Consider the following 20,838-nt stretch of genomic DNA (forward strand, 5'->3'; position numbering starts at 1 on the left):
AGTTTGGGAGCTCCTGCTAGAGCTGTGCAGCACAGAACTTCAAACCTGTGGCCTGAAACCCCAAGCTAGAAACACCTGTTGCCTCGAGCGTAAGTGAACTTCAAAAAGAGAAGAGCTTCAAAGTCATGCACAAAGATGATACTGTAAGCAGAGCACAGTCTGATTTTGCTACTTGGATTTTCTTACCTGGAGGGATATGAAGCCTGTATAATAGTTTAATTTTCTCATTCATTTCTCCATTATACATAATATCTGCAAAAATTTTAAAGAGAGAGAGTGAGTTGATGCCAATGCTGAAAGTCCATTTGTCAGGACACAAACTCACTGTGGAGAGAACACTCGGGAAAGTCAATACCTGCCACCCCCAACTCCCCTGCCCCAGACACACACCATGGTAGCGATGAAAGTGTTGAAGGCAGGGCTGGTGACTGTGTGAGCTCTAAGGAACTTTGTGAATGTTGTCTGGCCTCATACCTTCCAAAACATTTTAATTTTATGGACAAAAGTTAGGAACATGGCTCCCAACAAGCCACCACATCGTGGGTGCCAAGGAAAGCAAGGTAAACAGCCTCGTATGTAGAAAGCGTGGGCCCCTCTCCCATCCCTTCAGAAAGTAGATCCTGAGAGGAGCCTGAAGAGTGGTATTTCAAAATCGTAAGTTCGTGTCAGGCCAGTCACAAAAGTGTTACACTGTGTGCATCTGCCTGCTCCGAAGATCCACTCTGTCTTCTGTTCACAGACCCACACCCCAAAGCACCTCACTGCGAAATCCCACAGAGGCATACCGAGGCAGCTCACAAATGCTTTGAACTCGATGAGCTGGTCCATGTTGTCATCCAAGAGCCTGAACGTCCTTTCAGCAAGGATCTCCGTGTGGGCCCCACAGGTCCAGGGCGAGACTAGCTGAAACAGGTGTGCAAACTGCCGGGCGTCTATGCGGTACTGCTCGGCATAGGGCCGGCTGGGGTCGTGGCGTGAGGCCATGGGCCTGGGCTGTTCCCAGTAACAGTTCATCATGTGTTCTCTCTTCAAACAAGAGGGGGAAAGGGAGCTCTTACCACTTATTGAACAAGCCACATTGTAACACAAACAAATAAAACAATGAATTACTACAATCTCATCACTCTAATTGGGTATGTAAAAGTGTTCCCTTGTTGCCCTGACATCCTTGCCCACATGAACATGTAATTTTGACATTGGTTTCTTTATTTTTCTTTTTTCGTTTTTTTTTCTTTTCTTTTTTTTGTTTTCTTTCTTGTTTTCTTTTTTCTAGTTTCTTTTCTCATTGTGGTAGAATATACATAATGTAAAATGTACCAATTTAACTATTTTTAAATGTACAGTTCAGCTAACATAGTTTTCATTATAGAAGACACAAAATTTTATTCTGATATTTTCACTTAAAATCGTACTTTTTTGGCCGGGAGCAGTGGCTCACGCCTGTAATTCCAGCACTTTGGGAGGCCAAGGCGGGTGGATTGCCTGAGCTCAGGAGTTCGTGACCAGCCTGGGCAACATGGTGAAACCCTGTCTCTACTAAAAAATACAAAAAATTAGCTGGGTGTAGTGTAGTGGTGTGCACCTGTAATCCCAGCTACTCGGGAGGCTGAGACAGTAGAATTGCTTGAACCTGGGAGGCAGAGGTTGCAGTGAACCAAGATCATGCCACTGCACTCCAGCCTGGGCAACAGAGCACTTTTTCTTTTTTTGAGATGGAATCTCGCTTGGTCACCCAGGCTGGAGCGCAGTGGCACGATCTCAGCTCACTGCAACCTCCGCCTCCCAGGTTCAAACAATTCAGCCTCCCGAGTAGCTGGGATTACAGGTGCCTGCCACCACACCCAGCTAATTTTTTATATTTTTAGTAGAGACGGGGTTTCACCGTGTTAGCCGGGCTGGTCTCGAACTCCTGGCCTCAGGTGATCCACTCGCCTTGGCCTCCCAAAGTGCTGGGATTACAGGCGTGAGCCACTGCAACTGGCCCAAAACCATATTATTTGAAAATCAAAAAGGACTAGCCAGATTTGCAGGATACAAAAGGAACTAATAAACCCTGGCTACCTGTGGAGAGGACCCCAAAGGTGGAAATGAGACTTTTATTGCATATTTTAATACTTTCTGAATTCTGAACCACATGAATACATTAACAATTTTTTAAAGTTTTTTTTTTTTTGAGACGGAGTCTCGCTCTATCGCCCAGGCTAGAGTGCAGTGGCCGGATCTCAGCTCACTGCAACCTCCGCCTCCCGGGTTGACGCCATTCTCCTGCCTCAGCCTCCCAAGTAGCTGGGACTACAGGCGCCCGCCACCTCACCTGGCTAGTTTTTCTGTATTTTTTAGTAAAGACGGGGTTTCACCATGTTAGCCAGGATGGTCTCGATCTCCTGACCTCATGATCCGCCCGTCTCGGCCTCCCAAAGTGCTGGGATTACAGGCTTAAGCCACCGCGCCCGGCCTAAAGTTTTTTTTTTTTTTTAAGGTGAGCTGAAGTCTTGGGAATAGACTGAAAACTAACAAAACCAGCCCTGTCACTGAGGACCAGGTGAGCCTCTTCAGAATGCATCATTTCCACCCATACTAAATGACTACATCATCTCTTTGGACATCCCAATTCACAGAAGTCTGAAGTAGTTCCCAATAACTGCAGGGTTCTTGACAATTTCAATGGCCTCTGTCCACAGGATGGAACAAAAACAAGGGCAGATGCCACAGTCTGCAAGCTCATATCCTCAAATAGAGACCAAAATGCCATTTATCGTTTTACTGCCATATTCACTGCAGCCATGTTATTTAAACAGTCATTACAGAATCATGAAAATAACCACAAGAACTTTTAAGTGTGAAATAAAGGTCTCATAAATTTCTGTTCCTTAAAACCCAAGGCACACTATGAATTTCTATGTAGAGTCGTGTAGACTGTCACATCAACATCCCATAAAATGCAGAAGAAATGGCTATAATGCACAGGCCAAGGACAAATACTACTTTACACAGAATCCCACAGAAAAACAAATCACTATAAAAACAGGCAAAGGATATGAACAGGTGATTCAAATGAGTACACAACTAGCCAATAAACATGAACTGGCACTCTACCTCATTAATGAGAAAACAAGTTTAAATTAAAATGAAATGCAATTTTCCACTGGACTAGAAAATTTTTAAAAGATCCATGATATTAAATGCTGGGTGGGTGTGGAGTGTGGCGAAATGAGTCCTCTTAGACACCATCAGTGGGACTACAATTTTTTTTTTTTTTTAAAGACAGAGTCTCACTCTTGTTGCCCAGGCTGGAGTGCAGTGGTGTGATCTTGGCTCACTGCAACCTCTGCCTCTCAGGTTCAAGCAATTCTCCTGCCTCAGCCTCCCAAGTAGCTGGGATTACAGGTGCACGCCACCACGCCTGGTTAATTTTTGTATTTTTAGTAGAGATGGGATTTCACCATGTTAGCCAGGCTGATCTCAAACTCCGGAACTCAAGTGATCCACCTGCGCTGGCCTCCCACAGTGCTGGGATTACAGACATAAGCCACTGTGCCCAGCCAGAACTGTCATTTGAAAGAATTAAAAATGCTTTAGCAGTATTGACTAAAGTTGAACATATACGTCACCCATGAGCCAACAGTTCCACTTCAAGGAACATATTATACAGAATCAGCAGCACTGGGGTCCAGGAAATGCATAGGTGCTCAATGTCAAGCAGCAACAACCGGAAGCAACACAAATGTCACTCAAGAGATGAATGATTAAATATATCAGAGTTCAGTCCTACGAGGAAACGGCAATCACTAAAAAAGTACGAGAAAAGATCTATAGATTCTCATCTAGAACAAAGTTCATGATATATGGTCAACTGAAACAAAAAAAAAAACCTGCAGGTCATTATATATACCATAATTTCACTTCTATGTGGGAAAGAAAAGTGAGTGTGTATATATGTATTGTAGGCATGTGTGTATTTATAGACAGACACAAGAGGAAAAATTCTGGAAAGATATGCAAATTGTTAACCGTAATTACCTGTACAGGGAGGTCCTTTCCTTTTTTTTTTTTTTAATTTTTATTTATTTATTTTGAGACGAAGTTTCACCGTTGTCTCCAGGGCTGGAGTGCAGTGGCTATGATCTTGGCTCACTGCAACCTCCACCTCCCAAGTTCAAGCAATTCTCCTGCCTCAGCTTCCCAAATCAGTGGGATTACAGGCGCGCGTCACCACGCCCAGCTAATTTTTGTATTTTTAGTAGAGACAGGTTTTCACGATGTTAGCCAAGCTGCTCTTGAACTACTGAGCTCAAGTAATCCGTCCACCTTGGCCTCCCAAAGTGCCGGGACTACAGGTGTGAGCCACTGCACCCAGCCACTTTCTTGCTTAGAAGCTTTTTCTTTTTTCAATGGTAAGAGTAGGTGTAATTTTATTTAGCTTTGTGTCTTTCAAGTAAACTTCGAAAATAAGTCTTATGCAGAACATGAAAGGAAGCAAAATAACATTGAAGAGACCAAATGCTCTCTAGAGCACAATAACCCAGCAACAGTGGGTGAATTTCACTGCTTAGCAGTACGAATGCGTTTGTGGAATACACAAGGCACTGTTTCAGGCCCCATGCTTCCAGGAGTAGCTTATGCACCAAGTCTGTATTTATACTGTTCACATCCTACTTGCAGAGATAAAGTAATGAAGCTGTTCTCAATTTGAGAGAAAAGGAGATATCACAGACCTGAATTTATGTGATTTAAAGAATGGCTTTAAACTAACAATAAAAATAAATTTTCTCAAGTACCAACCAACACTGTTCATCCTTCACAGGAAGGACAGAAACAGGAAACAAGCATGGTTGGCTCTGAAGGCCTTCTTTAATCTTTCCTATGAAACATGAACGATGTGGCTGGTACTTAACAAAATTTGTTTTTATTGTGAATTTAAAGCCATCCTTTAAATTACATAAATTCCGGCGTGCGAAGGTTCCTACTCTCTCAACTTGAGAACAATTAGCCCTAAATAAGTAAAAGTCTTTTTAAGGTAAAAAAAACACACAAGCCAAAACTCACATAATTTGTTTGCCTACTTTTATGTTCCTAATATTCCCTGTTTTCCTTCCTTGACAAAAGCCAAAATAAGGCTGGGGGGTTGGGATACCAAGTAACCTGTGACTTCATATCTTGCCTTCACACAACAAAGGAAACAGTAAAACGTGCAAACATGATGTTTACAGGAGAGAGCGGCCTGCTAATTCTCACCACATATCCTGCTCATTAGGAATGAGGAGCGCAGGAACCTACCAACCAGCCCAACAATCCCGTCAGTGACTGCAGGGAAAGGCCTGCTCCATGGCTTCCGAAGCCCTGAACTGTGCTGACTCATTGCAGTTGTGCCGGGAACCTGAGCTCAGGAAGGCAAGGGGCACGGAGCCCCCACCAGGACGAGCTGGGGCAGCCGCACTCCGTTCCCTGCCAGGCTTGCTTTCTGCAACTGCACTTCCTCCCCTTCTCTGCCAGGGGAACAAGAGTCCACCAATGTGCCTGCCTCTCTTCCTCACTTCCATTCACTGTTTTGAGCAAGGAAACTCTAGCAAACATGCCTGAAGATGTTCTTTGCAGGATGATTCCAGGTAAATATCCAAATATTAAAAATCTCGCCGGGCGCGGTGGCTCAAGCCTGTAATCCCAGCACTTTGGGAGGCCGAGACGGGCGGATCACAAGGTCAGGAGATCGAGACCATCCTGGCTAACACGGTGAAACCCCGTCTCTAGTAAAAAATACAAAAAAACTAGCCGGGCGAGGTGGCGGGCGCCTGTAGTCCCAGCTACTCGGGAGGCTGAGGCAGGAGAATGGCATGAAGGAGAATGGCATGAACCTGGGAGGCACGGCTTGCAGTGAGCTGAGATCCGGCCACTGCACTCCAGCCCAGGAGACAGAGCGAGACTCCGTCTCAAAAAAAAAAAAAAAAAAAAAAAAAAAAAAAAAAAAATCTCGTTAACTATATTAAATATTAGCTGTATGACAGATCATAGTTATTTAAAATGATTAAGACTATACGGCAACATGGAAGAATGTTAAGGAATAACAGAATATTAACTTGCATGCATACCTGCCACACAAATATGAAAATATGCACGCATGTACTGTGGGGTGGGGTCACAAGTAATTAAAAAGTGTATCGGGTGATGATTTCGATAAGGGTCACCATTTCATCTCCTGTGGACTAGGACCCAGAGCCCGCACTCAGAGCAGCGGCGAGCTGAGTAGATCACAGCAACGAAGCCCTCCCAGCAGAGTGCAGCTGCTTCAGTGCGAGGCCAGGCCTGCTGGGCTGTCCAAAGAGCACCCCAGCTCCCTCCTCCCACGTTCCAGGGCGGAGGGTGGGGAGAGACGTTTCTGGGTAGAAGTGAGTAGGCAGGCTAAGACAGCTTCAAGGGGGGCAGCTCCAGCCTCTGTTCCACAGAGCCCTGCAGGCAGCTGCATGCTGGCCCCTGGGCAGGCTGGACACCACAGCTCGGGCCAGCTCAGGGCCTGGAACCCCTCGTCCTCCCAGAGCTGCATACCTTGAATAAGTCATAGAGCTCCTCCAGGTCTTCAGGAAGAATTGAGACTTCCGGGATAACGACTCGAAGCTTGAGGAAAGAATAAACAGCAATGGCATGACATCTAGGCCTGCACCCCCGGGGGTCGGGGCAGGAGGGGACTCTTCCTCCTGAAAGGGACCCCAGGGGCCCATGCACCAGCTTCCCTCCTGCAAAGGCTCTTTTCTGACATAAAGATCACTTCCAGGTATCTTTCCCAGGTGTTTCATCCTCAGTTTCTTTCCAGTTCACACATGAGTGCCTAAGAACAAACCTACTGAGCTCTAATGGAAGCCAGGAAGCTAGCAGAGAAACAGCACGAGCAGGAGGAGCCTTCTGAGCGCCAGTTAATGCCCCTGCAGGCCCCCTGTGCTAGGCACTATAGACCCCAACCTCATTTAACAGCGCAGCAGGCGCTGTTATTCCCATTTTACATGGAGGAAACAGGCTTACAGTGTTGAGTACACCACCTGGCTCCAAAGCCCACATTGTTTCTACAGTACTTCACCCCTACATTGTTAATGTAATGCAAAGAACAAAATTCATTTTTCAAAGCTGGCATTCTTATGACATGACCAAAAAGGACACACACTTCCAGGTTGGCTCCCCAATACCGTGAGCACCAGCGTGAGGCGTCTGCTACCCACCACATTCTGCTTTGTGGTGTCCTCGTGGCCCTGGAGAACCCTGATCCTGTGCTTGTAACGCAGGTGTTCGATCTGCTCCACAGACTGGTCTCCAAATTTCTGCAGGGAAACAAGGGACCACTTGCTCAGTCCCATGCTCATCCAAAGTGTGGAGACAGGAAGTGGCCCAGGAACCTCCCTCCACATCCATCCCCCAGTCACGATTCCCAGGGGGTTGGGGGCTACAACGGGGCATGGGACGGGGTTTCCCGTTACCTCATAGGAATCCCGGATCAGGTCTGAAATGTCAGTCACGGGGTAGGGCTCCTGGTCGTCGGAGAAAAAGGCATGGTGGCTGCCAACTGGGGGCCCTGGGCTGTCCTCATTCTTAATGTGATCTAGAAACCTGAACACACCACCCCGTCAACACCCAAGTCCATCCTCATTCGGGTACCACACAACACGTGCTGCCTTCACGGTGTCAGACATGCCAGGGCACTTCAGACACCAACACCTGGGAGTAGGGCAAGGCTGCAGCTGCTCCCCTCATTTTAGAGAAGCGAGAAGCAGCCATGAAGCCCAGCTTGTGGATCGCACTCCACAGGTGGCTTTCCAGGCCTGAAACTCTCCAGTGAAGTAAGCCCAACATTCTGTGCATACATGCAAGGTTAAGCTTCCATCATGCTCTGAAAAAGAACCCCCTCTTTCCATGTCATCTGACTTGCCCTCGGCTCCTAGGAAGCCCAGCTCTGGTGCTCATCCTAGTGGGCCTTTTCCCTCACTGCTGCTCACTAGCCTTATGCAGAAAATGTCTGCAACCTCTCGCTGGCTGCCTGACGCCCATGATGCCTGGTGTCCCCCAAGCCCTGTTCAAGGCCACTGTTGAGTCCATGTAAATGCAAGACATTTAATCTTCTTAAAGAAAAGCATTTACGGCCCTGCTCTTCCTGGACATGCTCACTGTGGAAAGGAGTGAGAGACGATGTCACCCTTCACCCCATGCCTGGGACAGTGCCACATGGCAAACTGGCTCGGGGAGGCCACAGAATGTCAGGAGGCAGAGTGGAACAGAAAACCTCCACAGGGGCCAGGCGGTGACTCACGCCTGTAATCCCAATACTCTGAGAGGCCGAGGTGGGTGGATCACTTGAGGCCAGGAGTTCGAGACCAGCCTGGCCAACATGATGAAACCCCATCTCTACCAAAATTACAAAAATTAGCCGAGTGTGGTGGTGGGTTCCTGTAGTCCCAGCTACTCGGGAGACTGAGGCAGGAGAATCATTTGAAGCTGGGAGGCGGAGGTTGTAGTGAGCAGATTGTGCCACTGCACTCCAGCCTGGGCGACAGAGTGAGACTCTGTCTCAATTAAAAAAAAAAAAAAAAAAAAACAACTTCCCCATGGATAGCCCTACTGGGCACGTGCTGCTGCCTCCTCCATCTCTGGTTGGCCACAGAGGCGCAGCGGGGCCCACCTGCTGAGGATCATCAAGGCCTGGCCATCGTCCTTGCTGCTGCACAGGTCCTCAGCATTGGCCTCAAGCACAGCCAGTCCCAGTTGGAAGATGGCTTTGATGCCATCATAGAAGAAGCAATCTACCACATTCACCGCACTCTCTAGAGGCATGATGCTGAGGAACAGGGTCAGGAACCACGAGAGAGAGACGGATGCCAGGGCTGAGAGGTCGTTCATGTGCTCCGCCAGCTCCGGGAGGTGACCCTTGATGAGCTCCTCAAAGACAGACTGGTCCACTTGCGCCCCTGGAAAAGGAAGACCACAGGGCTCTAGCTGGGGTGAGACTCACTCTCTAAGATCAGTCTGAAATTAAAATCACTTTGAGGTAACCAAAACAAAGAGATGGAATTTGAGTCCAGAAAAGCACCCATGCTTAGTTCATTGATTCTGACATTGAGACCAAGGTAATTCAATGGGTAAAAGATAGCCTTAAAAAAAAAAATACTGCTTGATCAGCTGGACACTGGCATGGGGGAAATAAAAAAGGAACACTAGCCCCTACCTCACACCATACAGAAAAACACATCTGAACTAGACCATAGACCTACATATAAAAGTTAATACTGTAAAATTTTAGAATAAAATTTAAGAAAATACATTTCTTATGACATAAAAAGTACTAACCATAGAAAAAACTGTAAACTGGACTTCGTCAAAATTAAAACTGCTATTCTACAAAAGACACCATTAATAAAATGAAAATGCAAGCTTCAAACTTGGAGAAAATATTTGCAATCCATATGCCTGACAGAGGTCTTATATTCAAAAGAAAGAACTCTTGCAACTTAGAAGGTAACAACCAACCTTTTTTAAAGAGGCTGAAGATTTGAACACTCAGAAGAGTCAATAAACAAATGGTCAGTAAGCAAAGAGACATCATTAATCATCAGAGAAATGCAAATTAAAACCACCATAATTATACTACTTCTTACCCACTAGATGCCTAAAATTAAAAAGATGGACAATACCAAGTGTTAGCAAGGATGTGGAGCAAGCTGAACTCTCCTACAATGCTGGTATGAGACAAATGAACATGTTACATCCACTCTGGAACACTGAGTTTCTTAGTAAGTCATACATCTAACATATGACCCCTCAATTCTTCTCCTAGGTAAATACCCAAGAAAAATGACAGTATATATTCATAAAAAGACTTATATGACTGCTCACTGCTACTTTATTTATCATAGTCCAAGACTGGAAACAACTAAAATGCACATCAGCATGTGACTGGACAAGCACACCAGTGAAATCCTACTCAGCAACAAAGAGGAGCAAGCTCTACAAACACACCAACAACATGGCAGCCTCTTACAGACACTCTGCTGTGTGATGGAAGCCAGACACAGAAGACCCCGTCCTCCATGATTACATTTATACAAGGTTCAAGAGTAGGCCAAATTAATTCATACTGACAGAACTCAGTACCAGCTGTTGCCTATGGTACTGAAGGGGGCAGAAGAGAACTTGCTGGGGTGATGCATGTGTTCCAAAGGTCCCCTCCTGTCTTGGGGCAGTGTCCACACAGGCACGTGCACTCTCACAGCGGTCTAGTTGGCACTGTTGCATATGAGCTGTCACATAGCAACAATCATCAACAGTGGCTTTGACAGCATGTCTCTCAATGACGCCAAGGTTTTAATTACTCCTTGCTGCTCTGTTCCTTATGCTGCTTCCCACAACACAAAGTAAAAAGGGAAGCAAGCCAGCTAGCCACTCAGGCACACGGAGGAGCTGGTGTGCACGGCCGAAGGCTCAGGGAACGGCACACCTGGGCCAGAAGGCACAGAGCCATCACCGCCTTCCCAGCTGACCACACCACCCACCTGCCCCTCCTTATTCCTAGGGTTCACCCTTCAGTCCTGAGGGCAGAGTCTTTAAAGGCGCCTTCCTCCCGCCTTGCTCCTACATCCACTCAGTTGCTAAATTCTGTCTGAAGTTGGTTCTGTTCCCAGGGCTGCCACCCTAATTTTAGGCCAGCTCTATCTCTCATCTGAATTACTAGGAAGGGTCCTTAAGAGTATCACCAGCCCAAAGCCATTTTTGTATTGTTTACTAGGAGGTTGCCAGACCACAGAGACAACACACATTTAAATCTCAACCACATGAAAGTCAGGTACCCAGCGCAGGAGTTTTGCAAGGCCACAGATGCCGAGTCCAGACAGCAGCCAACGAGCTTTCTTAGGATGTCCTTATGGAAGTGGGGGACTTTTCCAAGTCTGCCCTTTAACTGACCACAAGGGCCTTGAGGGTCTCTAGTTCCGTCCCACCTACCTCCTGTCTGTAGGGGAACTGAGGGCCTTCTGTCTGAACAAGCTCCCTGGGCTACCGAGAGGCATCCCCCCACAACCCCACCCTCCCTTTCCAGGCCATGGCATCTGTGGAAAACCACCCTGGTTTTCACTTTCTGACTTATTTCCTGGGCCTTGGATCTTTCTTCCCTTCTTTTAAGTTGAGCTATCCATCTAAAGTCATGTGTTTGTTTTAATCCCGACTCTGTAGGTCTTTATTCCACTACATTGTCAGAACTGTGCAGAGAACCTCCCGAGTTAGTTTTGCAAATTCAGGAGTCAAACTGTGTTTGCAAACAGACTAGCTGAGTGGTACTGACAGATTCTGTAAACAGGACTGATGAGAAACATCCTGCCCAGGCACTGTCACTCTTCCCCAGGTACACAGGAGGAGGAGGGGGTCTGCTTACCGATCACTCGGTGGTTGAAGTAATCGGGTAGCATCCGCTCACACACGGCAACCAGCAGCCAGAAGGCTTCCTCCTCCTTGGCATACAGCAGCAGCACGGAGGTCAGGATGTTCATGGACTGCTCGGGAGTCAAGGAGGGCAGTTACTGACCAGCCCACGTGATGCCACAGAGATGTTACAAGCATCCAAGCCCAAACAACCCACAAAAGTAAAGATTTCATAGGTGAGAGATCCAGTGTACACCAGCCACACTGACACTGTGCAGTGGAATGACCATGATATCAACATTGTCCTCACAGGACACACCCAGCTGAGCGATTAGCCACCACTCAGCTCCAGTCCCCATCGAGCAATGCGGAATCTAGCTGTGGTGCAAGTCTTAGGGTTGGTTTAAATCCAGCTCTTCTCTGTTTGTTCAAACAGACACGCATGCACGTGCGCGCACACACACACACAACTTAATTCGCTCATTGACTTTGCTTATTCACAGGAAAACAAAGTTTGAAATCTTAAATTTTTAAATGTCAGGAGCTTCACTAATCCCGGCTTGTGCTGGGTTTGGCTGCTGCTTTAATGGACTGCCTGCTGACCACACCCTCAGCTCGGGAAAGCTCAGCAGACATCTCACCTCCACTCACATGTCCTAAAGGAAGGGGATCGGCCCTGATCATCTTCTTTCTCCCCCAATAGCGCTGCCATTTTAAATAATTCCTGTAATTTCTGTAGAGGTCTAGAAATTCTATTAATGCCCTCCTATGTCTGAGCTCAAGAGGGGCGTCAAACACTGAATCTGCTCTGCCACCAACAACCAGTACACATGCACGCTCCTCTTTTCAGGAACTCGGTACATTTTTTTTTTTTTTGAGACAGACTCTCGCTCTGTTGCCAGGCTGGAGCGCAGTGGCGCGATCTCGGCTCACCGCAACCTCTGACTCCCTGGTTCAAGCAATTCTCCTGCCTCAGTCTCCTGAGCAGCTGGGATTACAGGCACGCGCCACCATGCCCAGCTAATTTTTGTACTTTTAGTAGACGGGGTTTCACCATGTTGGCCAGGACGGTCTCGATCTCCTGACCTCATGATTCGCTGATTATAAGAAGATGAGTCCCTCTGGCCCTCATTTGATATTTTCTTTCCGGAAAGGGACCGAGTACAGTGCCTTCACGTGACAACACTCAGGACCGGATGACTGGGAATGGAAATGAAACCCTGGGAGGTCAATGTGAGACACCAACTAGAGACTCTCGGCACCCCAGAGCACACCCCTTTCACCTGGCAGTATCCAATCTTGGGGTTCCGGTGGGCATAGGCTGTCAAGACTCTCCTCAAAGCAGCGATCCCCGTTTCGTTCTGGAAGGCGGGGTGCTCTGGCAGGGAGCGGTGCAGGTCTCGTTCTATCTCCTCGGTTACCAGGCAGCATTTCCCCAGGGACTCCTCCACCAGATTCCCGTAATAACCAGGATGTGAGGCGAGGTCCGTCACAGCATCTGAGTTTTAAAAGCAATGTTTCAAGGGGGAATGATTACTAGGATGGTGTCATGATGAAGAGGACGCTGGTCCCATCAGGGGACCCCAGTGGGATCTCGTTACTTACTGAGGGACAAAATATTGGCTGGGCACAGTGGCTCACACCTGTAATCCCAGCAATCTGGGAGGCCAAGGCGGGTGGATCACTTGAGGTCAGGGGTTCAAGACCAGCCGGGCCAACATGGTGAAATCCCGTCTCTACTAAAAATATAAAAATCAGCCAGGCGTGGTGGCAGGTGCCTATAATCCTAGCTACTCAGGAGGCTGAGGCAGGAGAATCCCTTGAACCCAGGAGGCAGAGGCTACAGTGAGCTGAGATCACACCACTGCACTCCAGCCTGGGCGACAGGGTAAGGACTTCATTTCTGCCATGTAGCCTAGTCCAAAAAACAAATTTTAAAAAATAGTATGGCTTTTCTAAGAATAACCTTATAGAGGAAAGGGGAGAAAGCTCATAACAGAAATAACTGTATTAATATGCTTTTACACATTGTATTCCCTAGTAACAGGAGTGTGCAAGCATGTGCACACACACGGAAATTTCATGCATTAATTCAACAAGAAATGACACTGAGCACCGATGCGTGAGGCACATGAGGGGGCGCAGCTATGATGGAGTGAAGGGGCCAGCAGCACAGCGCCCACATCAAATTCCGAAGTCAAATCTGAGATGCACAAACTGCAGCAGAAGGACTGAGCCCAGGAAACTCCTGTGCCAGCCACCCACAGCCAGAGCTACAGCCCAGGCCTCACCGGGCGGGCAAGATGGAGGGATGAATGCGTCCCTTATGAAAAGTGTGTGCATATGCGTGTGTGCGCACGTGTGTCTGTGCATGCATGGGTGTGCGCGCACATATGCGTTAAAGAGACCTAGAGGAGTGCAGGCCTTGGGCAGTGACAGGCCTCACCTTCAGGTGGTGGGATTCTGAGGAAGGAAGCACTGTCTTTGCTCGCTCCTCCATGCCTTTATTTTCAACTATGAATGGATGTTGTTATTTTATATACAAAATACAGAAGACATTTTTCACTTTTAAAAGGAGGTGTTTCAATGCTGCGCCTCTGGAAGTTAGCTACAGAAGCCCGGAGGCAGGAGGGAGACGAGGGGCGCAGTGGTGCAGGCAGCATCAGTGACCACTGACCCAACACAGTGAGTGTGCCAGTCAGTATGAGGGCTGTGTCCGGGCATCTCAGGCAGGAGGTTGGGGGCTGGGAGGAGACAGGGAAGAGGAAAGTGAGGGACAAAGTTGGGGGGTAGATAAGGAACCAGCAAGAGGCTGATGGTGAAGTACGACAAGGGATGCTTCCAGTCCCAGGAAGAGTGACAGAGCAGGGCACAGGTACCCAGCCCAGCCTCCAGGCACCTCCATGCTGACAAGAGCACCATGAGGTCATCTGGAAAAGGGACCCTCTCACCTGGCCTCCCACAGCACCCTGAGGAGCAGCAAAGGCACACTCCAATGGCAGGGCCTTCCCTTCCTGCCCTCGGGCCCAAGCTCCTTTGCCCCAAGGAGCAAGTGGCTCACAGCTGATATGGAGGGACAGACAAATGCCTACCCAGTATGTCCCTGGGGAAGTTTGGTCCCAGGCTCAGCCCATCTATCATTAAATGTCCTGATGAGGGTTCCCAGGCGTTCTCCAATAGGTGCAGGGAGAGGCCCCAGGGTTCTGAGGCTAAAAGAGGCCCTCCCTGAATAGGTCCAGCAGAACAGAGGAAATGGAACAGAAGGGAAATCTGCACTTTTGCCTCTGGTGCCCGCCACGTGTCTTCACTGGAGGAGGGACCCATGGTAGCCACACTCTGAGGGATGTGCTTCAGCAGCCCAGCCAGTTGACAATGGATGAGGACTTTTTGTTTCATCTACTTCAGAGCTCACACACTACAGACACTTCACTTCCAGGGGGTTCTGAATAGAATTCTCAGCGCTATGTAGAAGGCATTTTTAAAGGAGTGGCCGTCCCTGTGCCCAGACCTCACATTTACCCAGTTGGACGCCACAGCCCAGAGGCCCAGGCAGCCTGACCTGACCCAGGTCCCACAGCTGACACAACAGTGGGTGGAAGTCCTCAGCTGGGAAATCACAGGAATGACCCAAGGACAGAACCATGTCATCTGCACATAAACACATGCGCTGCTCCGGGCTGGGTGGGCTGTTCCTGTGTCCATGACAAAAAGAACAAGTAGCTTAGAGACACCAAGAGCGCTTACCTGAGAAGAGAAGCCAAAGTCTCCCACGCAAAGATTCAGGGATGCCCATGGCTACGAGCTTCCGAATCTTCTCTGTGCGAAACATACACACGGTTCTGCCGTATTCCACAAAGTGGTCATTCCACAGGCTTATTTTTATCTGTTCTCTGGACTGGAAATGGGAATATTCCTAATGTACAAAGAAGTCCGTCCTCACCACCCCCCGCCCACCGAGGCACCACTGGTGATGGAGGAAGTACTGCCTCTGCTCACCGAGGGGCCAACAGCAACGGGCAAGGACACTTGTATTCAAGCCACAAATATTTCTGAACCTCTGCCGGAGGCACAGAGGACGGCCCTGCAGGAGCTCAGACCCCAGGGGGAGCATTTATACACATAAAATACAATTTCCTTAGCAAGGTTGATAACAAGGATAGGTAAATCCAAGTATTAAAGTAGCCCAAATCAGATGGGAGGGACAGGTGGGTAAGGGGGATGCTGGGGGAAGCTTTCTCAGGATGTTGCATCTGCCGAAAAGACACTGGTCAGCTCGGAGGGCAAAGGGGAGTGCAGGGGTATCACAACTTCTCCTGAGCTTCCTGACAGCCAGAGGGAAAACCAAAACCTGAAAGAAACTGCATTGTTCTCATTAACAGGAATGAGAAAGATACCATTTCCCTAGGCAACTGAAAATACCTGAAATTACCTCTAGGTGGCAGGAACGTTTAGTGCCTTTTAAACAAGGTATTCATATTTGCTTTTGATTATCTGTATTCTCCAGGAACGGCAGAAATAAATACATATATTTAACATTCTCATACATTTTGTCAACAGAAGTTAATTAAGGATCCAGGTGTAAAGCCTATGAGAAGGCTCAGTTTTGGATAAATAAAACCAACAACAGATTTTACAGGAGCCGTTAAGCGACCAAAAATCAGCTCGGGGTAACAGGTTCATGGCCACTGCAGGGTGCTCATGGTCCAATGCAGCACCCTGCCTGCCATGGCCCCACTTCAAAGCACAACTTGCAGTATCTTTACCAGACTATACGTGACATTTCCCTCAAGTTCTCCCTACAAAGAGGAAATATGTAAGTAAATACAGCAAAAATATTTCCAGTTTAGTAAAACTAGAAGACTGGTGACCCCTTCTCCCAGTAGACAAAAAAAAAAGGAAAGCTGGAATGAGGAGCACACAGACAGCACTGGCTGGAAGGAGAGGGACCCCCAAGGGGCAGCGCGGGCAGCTCCCCAGGCCCCACAGCCGAGAGCTGCCCGAGGGTTACCGAAGGGTGGGTGGGAGAGCTGTCCCTCAGTCCTCTGACCACCTCAGTGGACCCCTCTCACTTTTCACCCATGAGAACAAGAGGGAGGAGGAGCGCTAGCTTCCCAAGGTCAGGTGTCGTGTTCCACGGTGACTTAAACAGCTGGGCAACCCCCTAAGCCCACGGCTCAGCTCTGTGGTCCAGCTTGGGCACCAGGCGTCACTCACCATTTGGGAGTCGGGGCTCTGGCTGCCTGACTGCTGGAGGGCAGTGACCAGGGCATCGGGGTGCAGCAGCGGCCTCTTCTCTTTTTCACTCTCCTCGCTACTTTGAGAAGACACCATTTCAAGATCCCCAAACCTGTGATCACCGCACATGCTTCTTGAATGAAACACGGGTGACGCCTGCACAGCAAGAGAGATAGAGAGACAGAGAAAAGAGGAGAAAATCATGGCTTTAGTCGAGGGGACAGTCTTTGTGTTGCCTTTGGAAGCATGAGCATAGCAGACTTCAGTGACTCAGGGGGAAGACAGACTGACGCCAGACCAGACAGGGTTCCTAGGAAGACACAGTCCCACCGCATGCTCCGGGGGAGGCTGTCCCTGTCCCCAGAGCCCAGGTCCGTATCTGGGTCCATATGCAGTTCCTAATGGGCAGCCCAGCCTCCCCGCAGCTTATGGACAGGATGGCCATCCTGAGAAAGGAGCCCTGGGGTAGAGAGAGGCTGCACCTCCTTTTCTCCCCAGAAGATACATGAAGAAAGGAGACCAGGCCCCAGCCACCCCAGGGCCACCTGTGCAGCTACCCAACCTCAGGGCCGACGAAGCTCCTCTTTTAGCAGGTTACATGTGCCTCTAATCAGGCCATCCTTGAACCTCAGAAGCAGGAATAGCAAGTCTTCTCACCTGTGAGTGGTGTCCCCGTCACCCCCTCCAAGCTGTGGGGCAATTCCCCACACCCTCTCAGGACACCCGGCACATCAGAAATGACAGCAGACCACACACGGGCCCCACACTCTTCTCGTCCCCACATGGGTCTCCTCATGTGTACTCCCCTTTGGAGACCACGGCCTGAGACATGAAGAAGGGGATCATCAGGGTCCGGAGAGACCATACCATGTCATCATCCGCAGAGGTGTCGTAGTGCACGGGGTGGTTGGCATGGACCTGCTTCAACCTCACAAGCAACGCCTCCACGAGGCTGTCTCGGTCCCGGAGCTCGATGAACTGGAAGGCCACCTTGCTTCTGATGCTGACGATGATGGGGTGCGGCAGCAGGCTCGTGTCCTCCATCTTCTCGATGCTCACCACCTGCGCGAGAGGCAACATGCAGGGACAGCAGGGAGGGAGGAAGGCAGGCATGTTATTACATGTGCAGAAGATGTCCCGAAACACAGGGCAAGGCACAATTACTGCAGAAAGGAGATGATGCAAAGGTGAGAAAGTGGCACTGCTCACCACCGCCACAAGGGGAGGCTGTGCAAGGCTGCATCAAGGGGCGACTGGATAACAAAGTGTGGTCTATCCATACAATGGATGAGCCTTGAAGAGGAGGGGGTTAAAGAGGAGGGGGATTCGGACAGAGGCTGTGGTATGGATGAGCCCCAAGGGCATTATGCTAAGTGAACAAGGCCAGTCACAAATCCTGTATGAATCCACTTGTATGAGGTACCCGGAGGAGTGAAATTCATAGAGATGGGAAGTAGAAGGATGGTTGCTAGGGTCTGAGGGAAGGGGAAGAGGGGAGTTGTTTTATGGGGACAGTGTTTCCATTGTCAGTGATGAAAGAGTTCTGGAGATGGATGGTGCTGATGGTTGCACAACAGTGTGAATGTACTTAATGCCACTGAGCCATACACTTAAAATGGTTAAAATGTCATTTCTGGTTAGGTACACATTACCAAAATAAATTTTTTAAGCATGTAAGTTGGCTTCTAGATTTCTTGCTCCATTAATAAGTAAAAATATTTGTAAAATGAAGACATCTACTACAGAATAATAACATGGAGGTAGGAGACCACAAGGAGTAATTCCAGCATTGTCAGAGGCCAAGTGGGAGGATCGATTGAGCCCAGGAGTTCGAGACCAGCCTGGACAAAACAGTGAGACCCTCCTCTCTAAAAAAAAGAAAAAAATTTAAGAGCTTTGAGTTTTTCCAAAGAATAATGCTCAGAACGTTTGTTATCAGAAAGAAGAATCTGGAGGTCCTGACGTGTAAACAGAGTTGTGGGTACCATCTCACCAGAGTTGCTGCCCTGAAGCCAAAGGACTGAGCTGTTCAGTCTGGACATAATCTGAGCCCCCATTTCCGAAAAGAGAACTGCAGTATTTTATAGGAAGAAGGGACCTGATCCCGTCAAAGGAAGCATTTTAGAATTTTTAACTGAAGTTCCAGGAGCATATGAAAGGCAGTCAATTTACCATTTATTTTTAAAAGGTGATTTTTTTGTAGGTTGCTTTTTTTTTCCCTTTCTTTTTTTTTGATGAGTGAAAGGGGAGGATTCATTCCTAGGAGCTGCTGGAAAAATCTTTAATTGCTAGGCATGTACTTTTTAATAACAGCTTTATCGATAATGTGGAGGTTAGAGTCCCCTGTACTCAGCAGTCACTTGTTAGCAAATTTCAGGATGCCATAGCAACAGCAGACAAAGCAATGGCCGAATGGGTAATGGTCCAGTTCAGGCCATGCCTCCCTCAAGAAGCCCAGCCTTGTAGTCATCCATCTGCAGATGGCAAAGCCGTGCCGTCTGAACTTCCCCTCCCACACTCCATCTCACAGCGAGCCACCTTGGGTTCGAACAACAAAAGCCTGCTTCAGGAAGCAGACAGTAGGGCCGGTCTACCTCTCTGAGTGGCAGGACGATCTTACAGCAGCCGTCTTCTCTGCTGGCAAAGCAGATGTAGCTGTCAGAGGTGAACATCCGCCCCGCGGTGTGACAGCGACTGAACGGCGTCCAGAGCGAGCAGTCCACAACTGCGTGCAGCTTCTCCTTCCTCGGCAACCTGAAGAAAGCCCGGAAGAACTCATTCTGTGCTCTGGCTTCCAGGTCCCTAGGGAAGGACAGGGAGAGAAGAAGAAGAAGAGATAGGAAAGGTGAATGGACATCTAAGATTACCAAAGAAAATACTTTTACTTTTTTGTTTCATTTTATTTTTGAGACAGTCTCGCTCTGTCGCCCAGGATGGAGTGCAGTGGCACGATCTCGGCTCACTTCAACCTCTACCTCACTGGTACAAGTGATTGTCCTGCCTCAGCCTCCCAAGTAGCTGGGACTACAGGTGCGTGCCACCATGCCCAGCTAATTTTTGTATTTATAGTAAAGATGGGGTTTGCCATGTTGCTCAGACTGGTCTCAAACTCCTGAGCTCAGGTGATCCGCCCACCTCAGCCTCCCAAAGTGCTGGGATTACAGGCGTGAGCCACCGTGCCCAGCCAAGAAAATACTTTTAAAGCCACTGGCACAATTTGTATTTAAGTGAGTGCAAAAAAGGCACCATGCACGTCCTGTGCTGGTGCACGTGGGCATCCCACATTCTAACTGCACGGCCAACCTTCAGAACAAGGACACAGAGCAGACGTGCTGCCTCTGCACAGAAGTAATTTAATAAACTCACAGGCCAAATAAGCATTCCTTCCTGGTTTGAGTAACACAGAGAATTACCAGAAAAACAATTGCTTAAGAATCCAAGTTTCAAAAAGTTTGATAACAAGTGGTGAGGAGGATGTGGGGAAACTGGAATCCTACTGCACTGCTGATGGGAATTAACATGGTGCAGTCATGTTGGTAAACACTCTGGAAGCTCCTCAAAAGGCTGAAAACAGACTTAACACTTGACCAAGAAATTCCACTCCTAGGCAGATATGCCCAAGATAATTGAAAATGTATGCCTGGCACACAAATGTTCTTAGCAGCACTGTTTATAACCAAAAGGTAGAAATAATCCAAATGTCCATTAACTGATAAATGGGTAATCACAATGTAGCATATCCATACAATCAAGTATTGTTTAGCCATAAAAAATGAAGTACTAATGTGTGCCACAACAGAGACGAACCTTAAGCATATCATACTGAGTGAAATAAACCAGACACAAAAAGACGACATACTGCCTGATTCCATTTAAATGAAATATCCAGAATAAGCAAATCTCTAGAGACAGAAAATAGATTAGTGATTGCTCAGGGCTTGGGGGAAGAGAGAGAAATGGGAAGTGACTGCTCATGGGTACATGGTTTCTTTTCGGGGTGATGAAATGTTCTAAAATTGATTGTGGAGATGGTTGCACAACTCTATGAATATTGTAAAAAACACTGAATGGTACACTTTCAAAGGATGCATAACAATTACATGGTATGTAAATTAAATCTCAAAAAAACAATTAAAAATTTTAATGCGGCCAGGCACGGTGGCTCATGTCTGTAATCTCAGCACTTTGGGAGGCCGTGGCAGGTGGATCACTTGAGCT

General features: G+C 48.0%; 1 protein-coding gene across 3 annotated transcripts in view; it reads right to left on the reverse strand.

Annotated features, from left to right (window-relative positions):
• The window catches only part of TBC1D8 (TBC1 domain family member 8), a 94,033-nt gene that overhangs the window by 10,143 nt on the left and 63,052 nt on the right, over positions 1-20,838 (reverse strand). For all 3 annotated transcript variants that reach the window (XM_017847782.1, XM_017847781.1, XM_017847783.1), the window contains 12 exons: positions 19,215-19,422; positions 17,488-17,682; positions 16,600-16,776; positions 15,130-15,280; positions 12,669-12,883; positions 11,399-11,516; positions 8,657-8,942; positions 7,461-7,590; positions 7,206-7,304; positions 6,541-6,609; positions 786-1,026; positions 187-252 (listed from right to left, as the gene is read on the reverse strand). In XM_017847782.1, the coding sequence (XP_017703271.1) occupies positions 187-252; positions 786-1,026; positions 6,541-6,609; positions 7,206-7,304; positions 7,461-7,590; positions 8,657-8,942; positions 11,399-11,516; positions 12,669-12,883; positions 15,130-15,280; positions 16,600-16,776; positions 17,488-17,682; positions 19,215-19,422 (1,955 nt within the window). The remainder of the gene's footprint in view (positions 1-186; positions 253-785; positions 1,027-6,540; positions 6,610-7,205; positions 7,305-7,460; positions 7,591-8,656; positions 8,943-11,398; positions 11,517-12,668; positions 12,884-15,129; positions 15,281-16,599; positions 16,777-17,487; positions 17,683-19,214; positions 19,423-20,838) is intronic.

The sequence above is a fragment of the Rhinopithecus bieti genome, unplaced genomic scaffold (assembly GCF_001698545.2).
Source record: "Rhinopithecus bieti isolate Rb0 unplaced genomic scaffold, ASM169854v2 scaffold_28016, whole genome shotgun sequence".
Classification (NCBI taxonomy): Eukaryota; Metazoa; Chordata; class Mammalia; order Primates; family Cercopithecidae; genus Rhinopithecus; species Rhinopithecus bieti.